At 37.3% G+C, this 17,113-nt stretch overlaps 1 protein-coding gene across 3 annotated transcripts in view; it reads right to left on the bottom strand.

The window, feature by feature from the left end:
• Dmd (dystrophin) overlaps positions 1–17,113 on the bottom strand; it is a 1,637,847-nt gene that overhangs the window by 242,606 nt on the left and 1,378,128 nt on the right. For all 3 annotated transcript variants that reach the window (XM_035449892.1, XM_035449894.1, XM_035449893.1), the window contains one exon: positions 2,402–2,480. In XM_035449892.1, the coding sequence (XP_035305783.1) occupies positions 2,402–2,480 (79 nt within the window). The remainder of the gene's footprint in view (positions 1–2,401; positions 2,481–17,113) is intronic.

A 17,113-nucleotide genomic window follows, 5' to 3' on the forward strand; every position in this document is an offset into this window, starting at 1 on the left:
GTTTTTTGTGTAAGCATGAGGCCCTGGCCAGATTTCTAGCACCCACTTAAAAGCTGGGAATAGCGGTGTCTCTGTAACCTCGGTGATATAGAGGTAAAGACAGGGGGAATCTCAGGAACTAGACTATTAGTCACTTTAGCTGGATTGGTGAGCTTAAGGATCAGTGAGAGATCCTGTCTCAAAAATAAAGTGGAGTTAAAAATAGAGAAAGTTATCCAGTATTGACTTCTGGTCTCCACATGCATGTGAATATCCATGTACATCCATAACTGCATGCACATGCGTACATGCCCACATCAAGAAGTACATATACCGCATAGGCATACAGAGACACACACAAGTACACTTGTGTGCTCATGCACAACATCCTGCCACTGGTTGTTTGAAGGGAGACCCTGCAGAATAACTTCCTTCCTATATGTATATTAAATAAAGCTGCAGTGTAATGGTTAAAAACAGAATCTGTAACCATCTTCTTAAGTTGGAATTCTGGCTTGCTTATATACTAGCTGAGTGAATGCAGATTTCTTAATTTCATCATCATTAAAATGAGTATAATACTAGAACCACCTCATGGACTTGCTGAAAGAATCAAATCAATGAATGTTTATAAAGTGGCCCAACTGATCCTACATCCAAAACAGCTGAGATGATGCAGTCACAGACCACTAAAACCAGGATTCCTGGGTTTTGTCATGATCCCCATGATATAGACATTGCCCCAACCAGCAGGAATCAGTTGGGAATGAACGACGCCCAAATTCCCAAATATTGTTTATAAATGCTTGTTTTCATTTAAATGGGGTTGGTTATAATAATTGCATATCACAAAGTAACTGCATTAAGTGATGTTAAAACCACCAACATAATCCTATAGGACTAAAAAATAATACATCAAATGCTAAGAGGTATTAATTATATGGAGTAGAACTGTGGCTTTTTAGTACTTCAACACACACACACACACACACACACACACACACACACACACACACACACACACACACACACCTATTTCTGTGATGATATATTATTTGTGATTTGTTACAGCTTGCCTGAAGGTCAGGGAAGCAAAGAAGCCAAAGTTACCAGAGTGCTTTTTCCTCTAAAAGGGCTGGGGTATTCCTATTCTCAACGTGGCTGAAGAATGAATGCCTGATACTGACTACTGAAGACCCTGCTCCTAATGTTTATAGCTCTCTAGTGCTAAGATTAAAGGTATGTGATCCCAGGTGTTGAGATTATCGTTGTGTGAGCTGTTTCTCTTTAAGACTGGATCAATCTTGTGTAGATCTGGGTGGCCTTGGACTCACACAGATTTGTCTATCTCTTAATCCTGAGTCCAAGGATTAAAGGTGTGTACCACCACCTCCTAGCTTCTGGCTGCTGAGATTAAAGGTGTGTGCCTGGCTTCTATGACTTGTGTTTGACTTTGCTTTCTGAATCCTCAGGCAAGCTTTAATAAAGCATTAATATATCACCACATATTTCCATGGAAATGTATATATTACAAATTACAAAGTAAATGCAGCTCTCTATATATAGTACATTACCATAGAAACATATATAACCATAGAGATATTAAAAATTAATAAAACTAATTTGAGGAAAACAGGTGCTTACCAATTAGATTTGCATTGATATACCAATAGAATGTTCCCATAAAACTTTCAGTAAACTAAAGCTGTTTTTCTTAGTATTAATTACAAAATATGTAATTTTTATTGATAGTATGTAAATAATGTAATTGTTTACAAAATTCAATTATGAAAACTGTTAAATAAAAAAACAGTAAAAATGAAGGATAAAGAGAATCAAGGATAATTAGGGAAAGAGAACAATTGGAGATGAAAGAAGTTAATGACTTTTGTTAAGAACTATAGTTGGGTGTGTTGTCACATCTCTGTAATTCTAGCCCTTGAGAGGCTGAGACAAAAGGATAGTGAGTCTGAAGTCAGTTTCAGGCACACAGTGAGACCTTGTCTCACAAAAACAAAAGTTAGGAATTTAGCTTAATGGTACAACACTTGCCTAGCATGAACAAGGCACTGAATTTCACCTATAGCACAGGGAAAAAAAACTAGACTTGTAATAACATATATTGAGTGATGACATCATGATTATATAATGATCAGTTTTACACAGTGAGTGGATATAGGCAGTGATGTTTAAAATATTAATGAAGTCAATATTGGAGAACATACTACAGGGAATGATTGTGTTTTGGCTGGTGACTAGAGAAAATGATCTAACTAGGTCTTGTGTTCCACCCAGCTGTAGTTCAGGATGAAATATACCATTAATGTATCTGACCAAGATGCCTGTTAACTCAGCTCCTTCTAATGTTTAGCTATCAAGACACAATGAACAGGTTAATCAGTGAACAATGAAAATGACTTACTGGAAAGGAAGTGCTGGGATGCTGGGCCAAAGTCCCTGTGGGCTTCATGCAGTTGTCTGACACGATCCTCCACAGCCACCTGGGAGGAAAAGGAGAGAAATGATATTTTCTCATCACTTTTAATGAGGAACAATTAAAACACTTTCCTTTATGGTAAGATGTTTTGGGTCTCTAAGGCTAAGAACAGCAACTTGACAATTCATAACATTGGTTTTAATATGTCCTAACTGTAAACGGTCTCCAAGACTCATTTTTTTTTGGTCAAACTAAGTTCAAACATAAAATAATTTATTGCATTTTGAAGTTTTGAAATGATACTTTTTACACTCCCTTCATTGAAAATCACCAATAAAGTGCACATTCTAATTTATTTTACAGAATGCTTAGGAAATTGTAAATATATATTTGGCTTTGTGACTTAAGTAGATTATTTCTGACAAATAATTTCTGTTAATTTTAATAAATTATTACTAGTTATAGAGTTGTAGTTAATTCTTAACAACCAACCAAAAGTTGATGATAACTATTAATCTGGCATTGATGCCACAAACCTGAAATTTTAGCATTTGAGAAGCTGAAGCAGGAGAATAATACATTTGCACTACCTAAAGCTACATAGTATGACCCTGCCTCAACTCAACAAATGAGAACAGAGCAAATTGAAACAAAAAGTACAGTAAAATATTCAAGCTAAAGGCCGGGTGGTGGTGGCACATGCCTTTAATCCCAGCACTCAGGAGGCAGAGGCAAGCAGATCCCTGTGCGTTTGAGGCCTGCCTAGTCTACAAAGCTACACAGAGAAACCCAGTTTCAAAAAAGAACAGCAGTTAAAAATGGATGAGTTGTATGGATAGTTCAGTCAATAAAGTATTTGCAGTCACAAGTACAATTACTTTGGTTTGATGATTTCTAGAACCTAAGTCAGTGGTTCTTGACCTTCCTAATGCTGCAATCCTTTAATACAGTTCCTCATGTTGTGGTGGCCTCCCCACCCCACCCCTGCCATAAAATTATTTCATTGCTATTTCAAAACTGTAATTTTGCTGCCATTGTGAATCATAATGTAAATATCTGATATGGAGACTATCTGATATGTGACCCCCGTGAAAGGGTCATTAGACCCCCAAAGGGGTCTTGCCCCACAGGTTGATAACTACTGACCTAATTAAAAGTACTGGGTGTGGTGGCATATGCTTATAATGCTAGTGCAGGGGAGAAGGAGACAGGAACATCCCCAGGGGTTTCTGGCCAGTCAATGGACCCTAATTATTTTTTCCAAGCCAGTGAGAAACACTATCTCAGAGGAGGTAGATGGTGCTCATGATGGTGACACCTGAGGTTGTTTTCAGGTTCCTGTCTGAATAAACACATGCACACACATGTACCTACACACACACACATTTATGTAAATACACACACAATACAAAGCAGAGGCAAGGCTTAAATTTGTGGTAATGTAGGTAGTGAGATGCAAGAAATTTTCAGAGTTCATTTCTCAGCGCATTTAGAAATTAATAAGAAATATGCCCCAGGCAGCATGGGATAAATCTTGTCATTCCTTTTTCCTATTAGGTTTTTCTATAGTACATTTACACACTGTCCTGTTTAAACTTCCTGAATTCCATTCTTGGTGGGGAAAGGGGGAGAACTTTTGGAAGATGTGAAATGATCTATACTTTGTCATCTGGCATTTAACCAACTCAGGATTAGTGGTGGCTCCAGGCATCCTCCTCAGTAACTCTGGGTCTTAGTTTGGTTGTTAAACAGCCTATGCTAAACAAGGAAATGTTCAGAGATCGCCCGCAGGCACCAGAATTGAAGATCATGTGCTGTAAATAAAGCAGTTCTCAATTTTATCAAGTAGTCTAAACTAATGTCAACCCTGACTTTCCAATATCAATGAAATATCTAATGGAGATCTAGAATTTTGTTTTATTATTTCTCTAGCTTTGTCCCACTTTGGTTGGGATTCACTAAGCATGGTTTCAAAATGATGCAGGATTTCCCTTACTGTTATACGCAGGGAAGTACAAGCAACATTTCAGATTTGTTTGCCCAGATTTAGACCTTTGCTCTGTCAGTCATACTCTGTGTGCTGAGTCTACCAACCAGCCAGCTCTTCTGCAATATTCCACATATATAAGGGAGTTCATGTTGCCATTGTTCCTCTCCAGAATGCCCTAACCACCTTTTCTCCCACTGATACTATATTAGAGTTTATATGCTTAATTTTCTATCTCCTGGGTGAGAATTAATTGCTTCCTCAGCATGCTCATAGCACATGGTTTATACATGGAAAATTTGTATAGTACCATCCAGTAATACCAGGAAATGAGTGTCTCCTAAAATAGAACATGAACCTCTTGGTGGTAGGGGCTTCACCTTGCATGGGTGTGTCTCCACTCATCCATTTATGTTTACTCCCTGGACCCTGTACAGAGGAGCTGATAGCAAATATTTGTTTAATGACTAATTGACAAAATAAATAGATAATGTATCTGTGTTTGTGCATGGGGGGACAGCAAGAGGCAGAGGGAGAGAGAACAAAAAAGAATATGCACCAATGCTGACTGTATATCTGTGATAGTCAGTTTTATGTGTAAATTTCACTGTTCCCAAAATAGACATTATTTCCAAATGTATCCATGAAGGTATTTTAAAATGATTTAAAACATGAAATTGGCATTGGAATTTGTAGTTTCAGCAAAGTAGATTACCTTCCCCAATGTGGGTATGCTTTATGCAAATCAGCTGAAGGCCAGAAATAAACAATAAAGGCAGCCTCTTTTCTGTATTATTTCATCTGGGACATTGATCTGTCCTGGGACTGAGATTTACTATTTTGCTTTTTTACTTGTATCTGCTCTCTAGCACCAGTTGTTCTGGGTTGCTAGCATGCTGATACAAAATCATTGACCTTGTTAGTCTCCATAGTCTTATGAACCTTCCAAGCAAATCTGTCAATCTCTCACTCTTCTTCCTTCCTTCCCTCTCTCCCACCTACCATCCATCTCTCCTTCCTACTGGAGGCCTAGGGAATCCTGACTAGTATAATTTCTCTGTAAATTTTTGCTTTGTTAATAAATGGAGAGGTATAGGGTATAATGAGCAGGGTATCATATACAAAACAAAATGGCTAACATTTGTTTAATGCTATGTGTACAGCAATACAAATTGAAATTTAATCTTTACAATAACTCTATGACAAGTAATATTACTCCTTAATTCCATCCTTATAGAAACTGAGGCATGAAGTTTTAAAAAGAAACTGGCTTGGGCCAGGTAGGCTGTTGTATGCCTATAATACTTGAACTCAAAAGGCCAAAGTAGAAGGACTGCAAGCCGATAGCCAATCTGAACTACATAAAAGCTTAAAGCTAACAGAGGCTACAAATCAAGCACCTGTCAAAGCAAAACACACAAACTAACCAACAAACAATTTATTGCTAAAGCTTACAAGTTGGAGAATTAGCAGTGAGAATATTCAACTTTCTTCAGTCTGGCTATTGTTCTTAATAACCTTGTAGAAGATTGAAAGAGAATATGGTAAATATTTGGAAAGTTGTTAACTTTTTAATTTCTCTTTTTGTGTGTGTGTGTGTGTGTGTGTGTGTGTGTGTGTGTGTGTGTGTGTGTGTGCAAGAACACGCTGTTCTGTGGATTGAGTCCAGTGCCCTGCACATGCTAAGAAAGTTCTTTATCACTGAGATATATCACAACCCATAAATGTCTTCATGTTTCTATCAATTAATTTTTCTTATGGAGACCAAATCCAGTGTGTACCTCTATAAATGTTTAGTCATCAATTCATTTTATGACCCAATATAAGGCCTCTTCTTAGTCTTTAAGAACGTGATGCCATGAGTTTTCAGAGAAAAGCTATGGGAGAACACATATGAATACAAATTGGAATATATAATTATTTTTAAATTTAGGATGCATCATTTCCTGAACAAATGAATCAGGAGATGAATGTGAACATTGGAAAATATAAAGTAGATTGGCCAATGATCAGAGATCCTTTTTCACATAGTTAAAAAAATTATCATGAGAAAATGGGGATGGATCATGAGCCCGCTACAGGCCAAGTCCCTTAGTGACAATGGTGGTTACTTCACAGGGATCACATAGATGGAGCACCTGAGTCAATTAAGTCCTTTATTTTCTAAAGGCTATGGTTAAAAAAATATCATCATGAAAGGAGAACAATGGATTGTAAAGACTTGAAAATAAGATCAAAGTGAACTTCTCTCCCTATAACTCAAATGTAATAAAAACATATAAGAAGAATCAAATTAAAAAAGGTATCCTTACTGGCATTAAATATTCAGGAAAAAGACCTAAAATAACCAAAAATTAAGCATATTTTTTTTGGTTTTTCGAGACAGACTTTCTCTGTGTAGCTTTAGAGCCTATTGTGGAACTAGGTCTTGTAGACCAGACTAGCATCTACAGAGATCCGCCTACCTCTGCCTCCCAAGTGCTTGGATTAAAGTTGTGCACAACCACTGCCTGGCTGCATATTCTTTTTACTTTACAAACTGTCACAGGAGAAATGTTTTATTTAGCCAATAAATAAGGAAAGAATTGTGAGAAAGAAAAAATGTGAAGGGAACCAAGTTTTCATAGCTGATAGTTCTTTACCAACAAAGTACTTTATTCTGTGAGTAATTATTCATGGAAAACAAATTTGATAAGCTTTTGAAACAATAGCTCAAATGCATCAGACCTTTTGAACTGGCCATGTTTTTAACCAATATGAAATAATATCTAAGTCAGAAAGTCAGAAACAGAAACTAGATAGCAGTACCTTGCATTGTGGCAATTTTAATTATTCTTTCTATTATTTGTTCACCTTATGTGTGTTTGTTGACATCAAAAAGAATTGGACATACATTAAAGAAAGGCTGTGGTCTCCATTCTTTCAAAGCCTAACTGGCTGGGAAGTGAGAAATGGTGATAAGCTCTCTTTTGAGACACTGAGTCTGCTGTGACCAGTGAGAGATTGTCTCAACTGTTTGGACTTGGGGTAATATGGGCAGCAATCAGCACTGTATGGAATATCAAAGCAAGTACATAGTGCTGGGATTTTGTCTGTTTTGAACCTGCACAGCACTTGTGTGTGTGTTGTCACAGTCTTTGCGAGTTCATGTGTGTACCAGCCCTGTTGTGTCTGGAGTCAGCCACCATCTCTGGTCTTACTCCATTTCAGCATAGATCCCTGGTTCTTATTTGTTTGTTTGTTTGTTTATTCCTTTTGTAAACAATCGTTTTATTTTGCATACCAATCCAAGTTCCTCCTTGCTCCCCTCTTCCAGCTTCCCTCATTTTCCCCCACCTCCCATCCTCTCCTCAGAGAGGGTGAGGCCTCCCATGAGAGTCAACAAATTCTGTCACATCACACTGAGGCAGGACCAAGTCCCTCCCCTTTGTATCTAGGCTGAACAAGGTATCCCTCTATAGGGAATGGGCTCCAAAAAGTTAGTTGATGAACTAGAGATAAATCCTGGTCCCCCTGTCAGTGGTCCCACAGACTGCCCAAGCTGCACAACTGTCATCCACATTTAGGGGACCTAGTTCTGTTTCATGCAGGTTTCCCAGCTTTCAGTCAAAAGTCAGTGAGCTCCCACTAGCTTGGGTCAGCTGTTTCTGTGGGTTTCCCCAACATGGCCTTGACCACTTTGCTCATATTATCTCTCCTCCTTCTCTTAGACTGGACTCTGGGAGTTTGGCCCAGTGCTTAGTACATATCTATAGAGACACCTGGTTCTTTTTTACTTAAAAAATAATTTTCATTTTACATACCAACCTGGTTCTTAAGGTTAGGGTTTTGCACTGAGTGATCCAAAGGGAATTGGGAGAAGTGGAAGAATGTGATCAAAATATATGAAATGAACAATCATTTAAAAAGCAAATTTAAAAGATGGTATACAGGAATATTTTTAAGGAGGGAGATAGCATTCAATTGAATAGTAGAGCTTATTTTGATTTCTTTGTGCAGGGCTGAAGGTAGAACCCAGGGTTTCACACACGTTTAGTTTGTAAGTGTCCTCCAATTATGCCACTCTATACCATGAGCTTAGTTTTTGAAATAGTATACTTCTTGATTTCAAGTCTGGGAGATTGGAAACAAACCACTTCTCTACATTCATTCATCCAAAAGAGAATTACTAGAATGCAAGTTCCTGGTCTATGAGACAGAGGTGCTATCTTATTAACAGAGTGCCTAGTATATAGGAATTGCTCAGAAAATTTACTAAGGGAGGGAATGAAAGACTTGAATTCCCATAATCTGTTAGTAACTGTACTAACCATGAATATGGTAGAACTCAAAGTGTAATTTGAGGGATAATTGGAAAAGGGAACAGCGTAATACACGTGCAAGAATTCATTTGGAATATGAGGATCTTTAACTGACAACTATAATTTGTTTACGTCATTAAAGGAAGGATAAAGGAAGGATAAATGAACTTAAGAAGGTGAGTTGAGCAGAAAGAATGAATGAATTTCAGTGAAATTATTTAAAGAGACAAGAGGAATAGAATTTCCTCTGAATTAATAGGCCATGCCCCCAATTTCCTTTTTACAAAAAGTAATACAAGCAGAACATCTTTCCTGAAGCATACATCCTGTTTCTACTATTTGATCATAGACCATGAAAGCTTAGAACTGGAAGAACCCTTATCAATTGATACACAAGTGTCTATTCTATCCCAGATGGGCAAAAAAGTGCCATCTGCTCCATGAGTACTCAAAATCTAGTTTGCAGCAATTCTTCACTGCATGCATGCCAAGAGAGAAAAAAGGCCTTTATATGCTTTGTGAGGATGGGGAACACAACTTTCTCTCAGGGGCTATCTCCAGAGAGGAGCACAAGACCTGACATACAACAGGTGTTTAGTTTATGTTAATTGATGGAACTAATGTACACATTATTCTTGGATCTTTACTATAACAAATACATTTTAAATAAACAATTTCTTCAATATTCCTAACAGAGACTTTTGAATAGCACTTTTCTTCTTTTCCTTTCTCATCCTTCCCCTCTCCCCTGTTCCTTCAATTTGATGAGAGTAAAAAAAGAGCACATTATATTCATTTTGCCTGTGATGTTAGATTGCAGAAATTAATTCAACCAAGCATAAAGCAACCCCAAAACCCACATTTTCCCATATTTTTATTCTTCTTTAAAAATAACCATATTTGAGAACCATTATTCTTTATTTTCATTTTTGATGGGTTCTTTATAATGTGCTGTTTGTGGAGACCTCTTATAAGTCTGGTGAGAAACGTTTCCTGGGTTTCTAATATGTATTTGATTTTGCTTTCTGTAGTGTCAAGGATTGATCTCTGGGTTTTGTAAAGGATAGGCATGTGCTCTGCTACCAAGCTACCCTTAACTTTAAAGCATGACAAAGTAGAACAAAACAAACAAACCACTTCTCTACATTCATTCATTCAAAAGAGAATTACTAGAATGCAGGTTCCTGGTCTATGAGACAGAGGTGCTATCTTATTAACAGAGTGCCTAGTATATAGGAATTGCTCAGAAAATTTACTAAGGGAGGGAATGAAAGACTTGAATTCCCATAATCGGTTAGTAACTGTACTAACCATGAATATGGTAGAACTCAAAGTGTAATTTGAGGGATAATTAATGAATACTAAAACATTCAACAAATCTTAACCCCCAGCTCTTTTCAATGGTTCAACACATTCCTGTGTTAAATTTAATTTAAAATTTAAATTTCCCTCCATCCCTCCCTCCCTCCCCCTTCTCCCCTCCCTCCTTCCTTCCTTTTTGTATTTTTTGAGACAGAGTTTCTCTGTTTAGCCCTAGCTGTACTGGAGCTTGCTCTGTAGACCAGGCTGGCCTCGAACTCAGAGATCCACTTGTCACTACTTCCTCAGTGCTGGGATTAAAGGTGTGCAGCATCACTGCTTTGCATTTTATTTCCTCTAAACCTGCTTTAAATGAGCTGAGAGATTAAAAAGAAAGAAAGGAAAAGGACAGGGATAAACAATTATAGCTCTTAGAAAACAGTATTATTAAATGTAAGGATTGACGGCTTTGTTTTAAAATTTCAAGGGCTTCCACTTTTCTCTTGACTTGCTGATTAAGCACATTTAAATTATTGTATTCTCTAGAGGTTTATGGGAAGCATAGTAACCTCCTGATGAGGAAATGCCTCCTTAGACAATGTGGATTCTTTTTAATTTCCAAAGGTTTTTCCTGATACACACAGGAAGCATGTTTACCAGTGGCCAGAAAAAAATTTAACTAGGCATTCGAATTTCGATTGTCTGCCTATTAGTTTGTCTTGAAGCTTAATGAATACCCATGCTCATTCAAGAACCATATTCCACACCTACACTACCGAGGCTGATAAAAATAAAAACAACACTTTTTTGGTTAGCGTTACCCCAAGGTATTATATGTTGTTTTTAGCAATTGTAAAAGGTGATGTTTCTCTGATTTTTTTTCTCCTCGAATGTATCATCTGTATATAGTAGGGCTACTAATTTTTGTTTATCAGCTGTAGGAGTTCCCTGATAGTTTTTCGGGTCACTTGTGTAGAATATCATATCATCTGCAAATAGTGAAAATTTGACTTCTTCCTTTCCAATTTGTATCTTGATCTCCTTTTGTTGACTTATTGCTCTAGCTAGAACTTCAAGGACAATATTGAAGAGGTATGGAGAAAGTAGACAGCCTTGTCTCCTCCCCGATTTTAGAGGAATTGCATTGAGTTTCTTTGTACCATAAGAATTTGAGTCTTTAAAGAAAGAAATTCAAGAAGATACCAGAAAATGGAAAGATCTCCCATGTTCTTGGATAGTATCAACATAGTAAAAATGGCAATCTTGCCAAAAGCAATGTACAGATACAAAGCAATCCCCATCAAAATTCCAGCACAATTCTTCACAGAAATTGAAAGAACAATTTTCATCTTTATGTTGCAAAACAAAAGACCTAGCATAGCCTAAACAACCCTGTACAATAAAGGAACTTTTGGAGGCATCACCATCCCTGTCTTCAAGCTCTATTACAGAGCTATAGTCCCGAAAACTGCTCGGCATTGGCACAAAAATAGACAGATAGACCAATGGAATTGAGTTGAAAACCCTAATATAAACCCACACACCTATGAACATCTGATTTTTTACAAAGAAGCTAAATTTATGTGATGGAATAGAGAAATCATCTTCAACAAATGGTGCTGGCATAACTGGATGCTGGTATGTAGAAGACCGAAGATAGATCTATGTCTATCGCCATGCACAAAACTTAAGTCCAAATGGATCAAAGACCTCAATATAAATCCAGCCACAGTGAACCTATTAGAAGACAAAGTGGGAAATACCCTTGAATTACTTGGTACAGGAGACTGCTTCCTGAACACTACACCAGTAGCATAGACATTGAGATGAACAATTGATAAATGGGACCTCCTGAACCTGAGAAGCTTCTTTAAGGCAAAGGATACAGACAGCAAGACAAAATGGCAGCCCACAGAATGGGAAAAGATATTCACCAACCCCACATCTGACAGAGGCTGATTTACAAAATATACAAAGAACTCAAGAAGCTAGTCTCCAAAACACCAAACAATCCAATTAAAAATGGGGTGCAGAACTAAATAGACAATTCTCAATAGAAGAATCTAACATGGCTGAAAGGCACATAAGAAAGTGTTCAACATCCTTAGCCATCAGGGAAATGCAAATCAAAACAACTCTGAGATACCATCTTACTCCTGTCAGAATGGCTAAAATAAAAAAAGACCAATGACAGTTTATTCTGGAGAGGGTGTGGAGAAAGGGGAACACTCCCCCACTGCTGGTGGGAGTGCCAACTTGTACAGCCACTTTGGAAATCACTTGTGGTGATCCCTCAGGAAAATGGGAATCAGTCTACCAGAGCTCATTCTAAAGAACAATTTCATGTCACCTCCTTTAGTCAAACTTTTTGAGTTCTAACAACATGCAACACTTATGGATATGCATTTGAACATTAATCTGTAAACTCAATTGAGATGATTAGAACAGCAGTTAAAATTCTTTTAAGTAATTGCAATCATTTTCAATTTAAAATTAATATTCTTTGAATTCTCATTTCTTTGTAAAGATTATTACTATTTTCTTTGATGCCCGTGTGTGCTTTGCCTGCATGGACCATGTGCCTGTTTTCTGCAGAGATGTTAGGAGGTCATAAGATCCCTTGCAACTGGAGTTAGATATGGTTGTGAGCCACCATGTAGGCTCTGGGACCTGAACTGGGTTCTCTGCAAGTGCAGGCAATGCTCTTATCTGCTGGGCCAGCTCTCCAGTCTGAATTCTCACTTCTACTGAACTGCAATTGAGGAAAAAAATATGTTCTTATGCAAGGTTTAGAATGTGTATTTGTTCTGTGGCCAAACAACTTAGCCTCCTTGAGTATAAGATTGGATGCTCTTCTTAAATTTATGATTTTTTAACATCAGGACACTTAAAAGTTACATGGAGCTTTTCGGGGTAGATCTCAGGAAGCCAGGGTTAACACAGGATCCACCATGAGGGGGAGTATAATTGTTAGTTGACTTTTGACATAGAAACTAATGTGTGCCACCGAGACCAACATTCATCTACTCTTTTTATTTTCTTTTTTAGATGTATTGTTAATATGCTACCTGTGTGGGTCTCAAATTCTGGTGCTCAAAAAATCATCTTGTCTTTACTGGGGTTTTAATAGTAAAATTACAAGCATACCTAATCACTTTTTAAATGTTTCTCTTATATAGATTTTCCCTCATTCTATTTTAAATTTTTTGTTGATTAATTTCTTAGTGTCCCAAAAGGTTTATTTGCTCTCTCTCTCTCTCTCTCTCTCTCTCTCTCTCTCTCTCTCTCTCTCTCTCTCTCTCTCTCTCTCTGTGAGTGTGTGTGTGTTTGTGTGTGTGAATGTTTATGTGCAAATGTGTGTGCAGTTACCTGTGAAGACTAGAATAGGGTGGCATGTCCCCTGGAACTACAGTTGTAGGCAGTTGTTAAGTCACTTGATGTGTGTGCTGAGAACCAAAGCCAATTGCACAGGATGTGCTTGTCCACACATAAGCAGGAGGTATATAAGCAGGAAGCACATCAGAATGTATGCTTGCTCTTGATTTGACAAATGTGGGAAGCATGTAGCCTGTGGGTTTTGACTTTATACATTCACTGACTAATGTAATTTGGCTCCATATTCTGGGAATCCCAGGTATAGATTTGGCAAGTGTCTATTGTTTTGATCAGTATTTAATAGAACTTGCTTCAAATTTGCCTCAAAATTTGTGATAGTGATCTTGTTCTTGCCTAGTGGGAATAACAGAGCTACTGTCATCAGCCCTGACTCCTTTTCCCTCACCACTGTATCTTCTATAGAATCCACCCCAACAGCATATGGGCTCAGTGGATGAGCAGATAGTGACTCAAATGAAGTGGCTATGGATCTCTGCCATGTTGAGAAGTGGAGGCCAAGCCTAGATCTGGCTCATCTCCAGTAGCATTATTTCTGCAATTCTGAAGAACTCTTTCATTAATGGGAAAGCAACAGTAGACAGCAAGACTTTTGTTGAGGCTTTTAGCTTCCACTTCATCAAGTTTCTAAACTGTACTTTGCAAATTTCATTGTTGATTTTCATGTGCATAAAATGGTTGGATTCTGTGATAATGCAGTCAGGTTATATCAATATCCAACTGACTTAATAGACTCAAGTACCTTAAGGGTGTAATTAATTTTAATTTAGAAAAGCAGCAATAAACCTCTTATCTTTCTTCATTTGTCAAAATCTTGACTAGTTACCACTACCGATTCTTATGAAAATTGTGAAAGGGGTATCATAGGAAGTGTTTCTTCTATATTGTTTTGTCTCCAAGAGATAAAAGTTGAATCGCTAAGCTTAGATGATGTAACTTGATACAGATTTTATATTTAAAAACTAGGTCCCATTTTAAAAGCTTTCCTAATGTAACTCCTGATTTGCAACAGGAACTAAAAGTCAAGTGGCTCTCACCTTGCAACACCATTACATTAAATCATGTATATTTCAACTTTTGCTATTTATTCTGCAGCTTTATTTATTCCACATTTGGAAGATATCACTCTCACTGAAATTTTCTGAGGCCACTGGAGCATTCCTTTCTAGGGGCATTTCAGGCCATAAGTAGCATAATGTTCACATTGCAATAACATAATTATGCTTCCTGGTATTGGAACACAGGAGTGTTCCCAAGGACCACAAATGGCAATTTGAAATAATTGTCAATGAGATAAAATAGAATTAGTAATGTTAAAAAAGAGTCAGAATACAGAGTGGTTTGTAAATCCATACTAAAATGATTGAGGCAGGTTGATATCATGAAGATAAAAAAGTGAAAAAGATAAAACAGCAGAAATTAAACATTTTTCATCTTATATTTTGCCCAATAACACACCTGAAGATTCCTAATGAAGACTTGAAGGGAAAAAATGCTGACTTTTTTTTTTTTAACAAAAAAATCAACATACCACATCCAACCTTCTGCTATAAGCTTTTCCAAAGCTACTGACCTTGACTTCCTTCACAGCCAATTTGTCTGCATATCAAAAAACTTCGTGTGCCAGGAGTGGGTTTCCAGTTAAAAGCTTTCCTCCCTGGTCACTTTTCTCTTTGTGTTGCACAGCTGCCAAAACAGTATCAAGCTACTCCTACAAATCAGTAAACTGGAAGGCCTCATCTATTGAACTTCCCAACCGTACAGCATTCTATCCATCTCTCTTTTTAGTGCCTATTAGAAGGTAAGAGACATGTTAAATACATGAGTCCTTAAGGAAGAAGAGAAGATAGACTCATGTACTTGTTTTCTGTGGCATGGCAGCAGCAGTGGCAGTTGTGGTGGTAGGGTGCTATTGATTTGATAGAATAGGAGTTAAAATTCAGACCTGGACTTGCACTTGAATATATATATATAATATATATATATATATATATATATATATATATATATATGCACTCCTCCCTTCTTCCCCTGCCTCTTTCCATCTTCACACCACCTCACTCCAACCCTAAGGCTGTTTGTAAGCTCCCTGAATAATCATAAGACTTCCCTGAATTGTTTTAGATATTTTCACTTCAAATCTAAACCAAAGCTATTTTTTCTAAATGTGGCTTTACATAGTGCAGAAAACTACAGGGAAAAAAATCCACAATACAATGTGATCTTTTACAGGAGAAACAAAAGATTGAATTTCTTAGGTCATCACAGAAGTAGGTACACTTCCCAGAGCAATAATCTGAGGTACTTTATGAGATTCTTCCTTTCACTAAAGCACGAAATCCTAAAATCCATCAGGATACGTGCACTGTACCTTGACTCTCTTTTTAATCCTCAAGTGAAACCAAGACAGTAAAGTGTAATAAAAATGCATATAGCCCCAGGCTTTGTGCCTTAGCGAAGAGAAAAAAAATAAGCTTCTTGACTTAATATGTCTACTGTGAATAATCAGTGCCTGCATTTTGGGATTTTGTCTTATAATCGTAATGTATAACAGTGAACTTTATGTTTGTGGTGTGACAAGAATAAAGATTTTTTCTCTTTCTTTAAAGGAGAGAACCCCCCGTCCATCTTCAAAAAGAGACACACACACTAGGTTAAACAAACAAAGCTAAGGAGTCAGGAATGTATATGTTTCCCCTCATTTTACCCTGACTTGTCAGGGAAACATAGAAAAGGGAGAAGAAATTCAAGTGGCTGCAGGATGTGTGATGATGTTGATAATATGGGTAACATTTGGTTGGGGGCTTTCTTAGTTCCATTGCCAGATATTAAGGATGGCCTTCATTCCCAACAATTGGTTCTTAGCTGATTAATAAATGTCCTTGGGAAAATCAACGATAGCTCATAACAGGCTTCTAGTACCACAGCTGTGAATATTTGCATTTTAAGAACAACTTTAATTAAATAATTAAGCAATTAATTACTCAAATACTTATTTGGTACTTATAAGCCACTTTGGTTGAAGGAGAAAAAAAAAAAACCTAAGAAAATGGGATTCTGTTGTTAATGAGTTTGTGAATATTTACAAATAAGCATAATAAAGGAGAACAGGAAAGATTTTCATGCTGCATACTCATTCTTTGATTTGACTGCATCACAACTACCCGGGATGTTCTTTAAAATTTTATCTGCTTATTATCTACTTAGGTAGTGTGCAGGGCATGTCCTAGCATGTGTATAAACAACACAGAACATCTTGTAAGAGCTGGTTTTCTCCTTTCACTTTGTGGGTCCTGGGGTGGAACTAAGGCTCTCACACTTGGCAGCAAATACCTTTACCCACTAAGACATCTCATTATATCTGGTCCCCTAGGACATTCTTAAATATTGCAGATTCTTAGCTCATCTCCATGGTTTCTGAATTCACTTCAGGGGGCTTGGAATTTTGGAGTATGGTCTTCCTTTAAATATGCATGATGAGTCTCATGTATTGCCAGGAGTAGGAGCTATCCAACATAATGGAAAGGGCACCAATTTTGAGTCAGGATGTCATGAGTTGGAGTTTCTTACTTGCCTTGTGGACATCGCTTTTGTTTTTGTTTTGTTTTCTGTTTTGGGGGGGTTATTTTTATTTTATTTTTTTGATTTTTTGAGACAGGGTTTCTCTGTGTAGCTCTGGCTATCCTGGAACTAGCTCTGTAACCAGGCTGGTCTCAA

Source organism: Cricetulus griseus, chromosome X (assembly GCF_003668045.3).
Source record: "Cricetulus griseus strain 17A/GY chromosome X, alternate assembly CriGri-PICRH-1.0, whole genome shotgun sequence".
In the NCBI taxonomy this organism is placed as follows: Eukaryota; Metazoa; Chordata; class Mammalia; order Rodentia; family Cricetidae; genus Cricetulus; species Cricetulus griseus.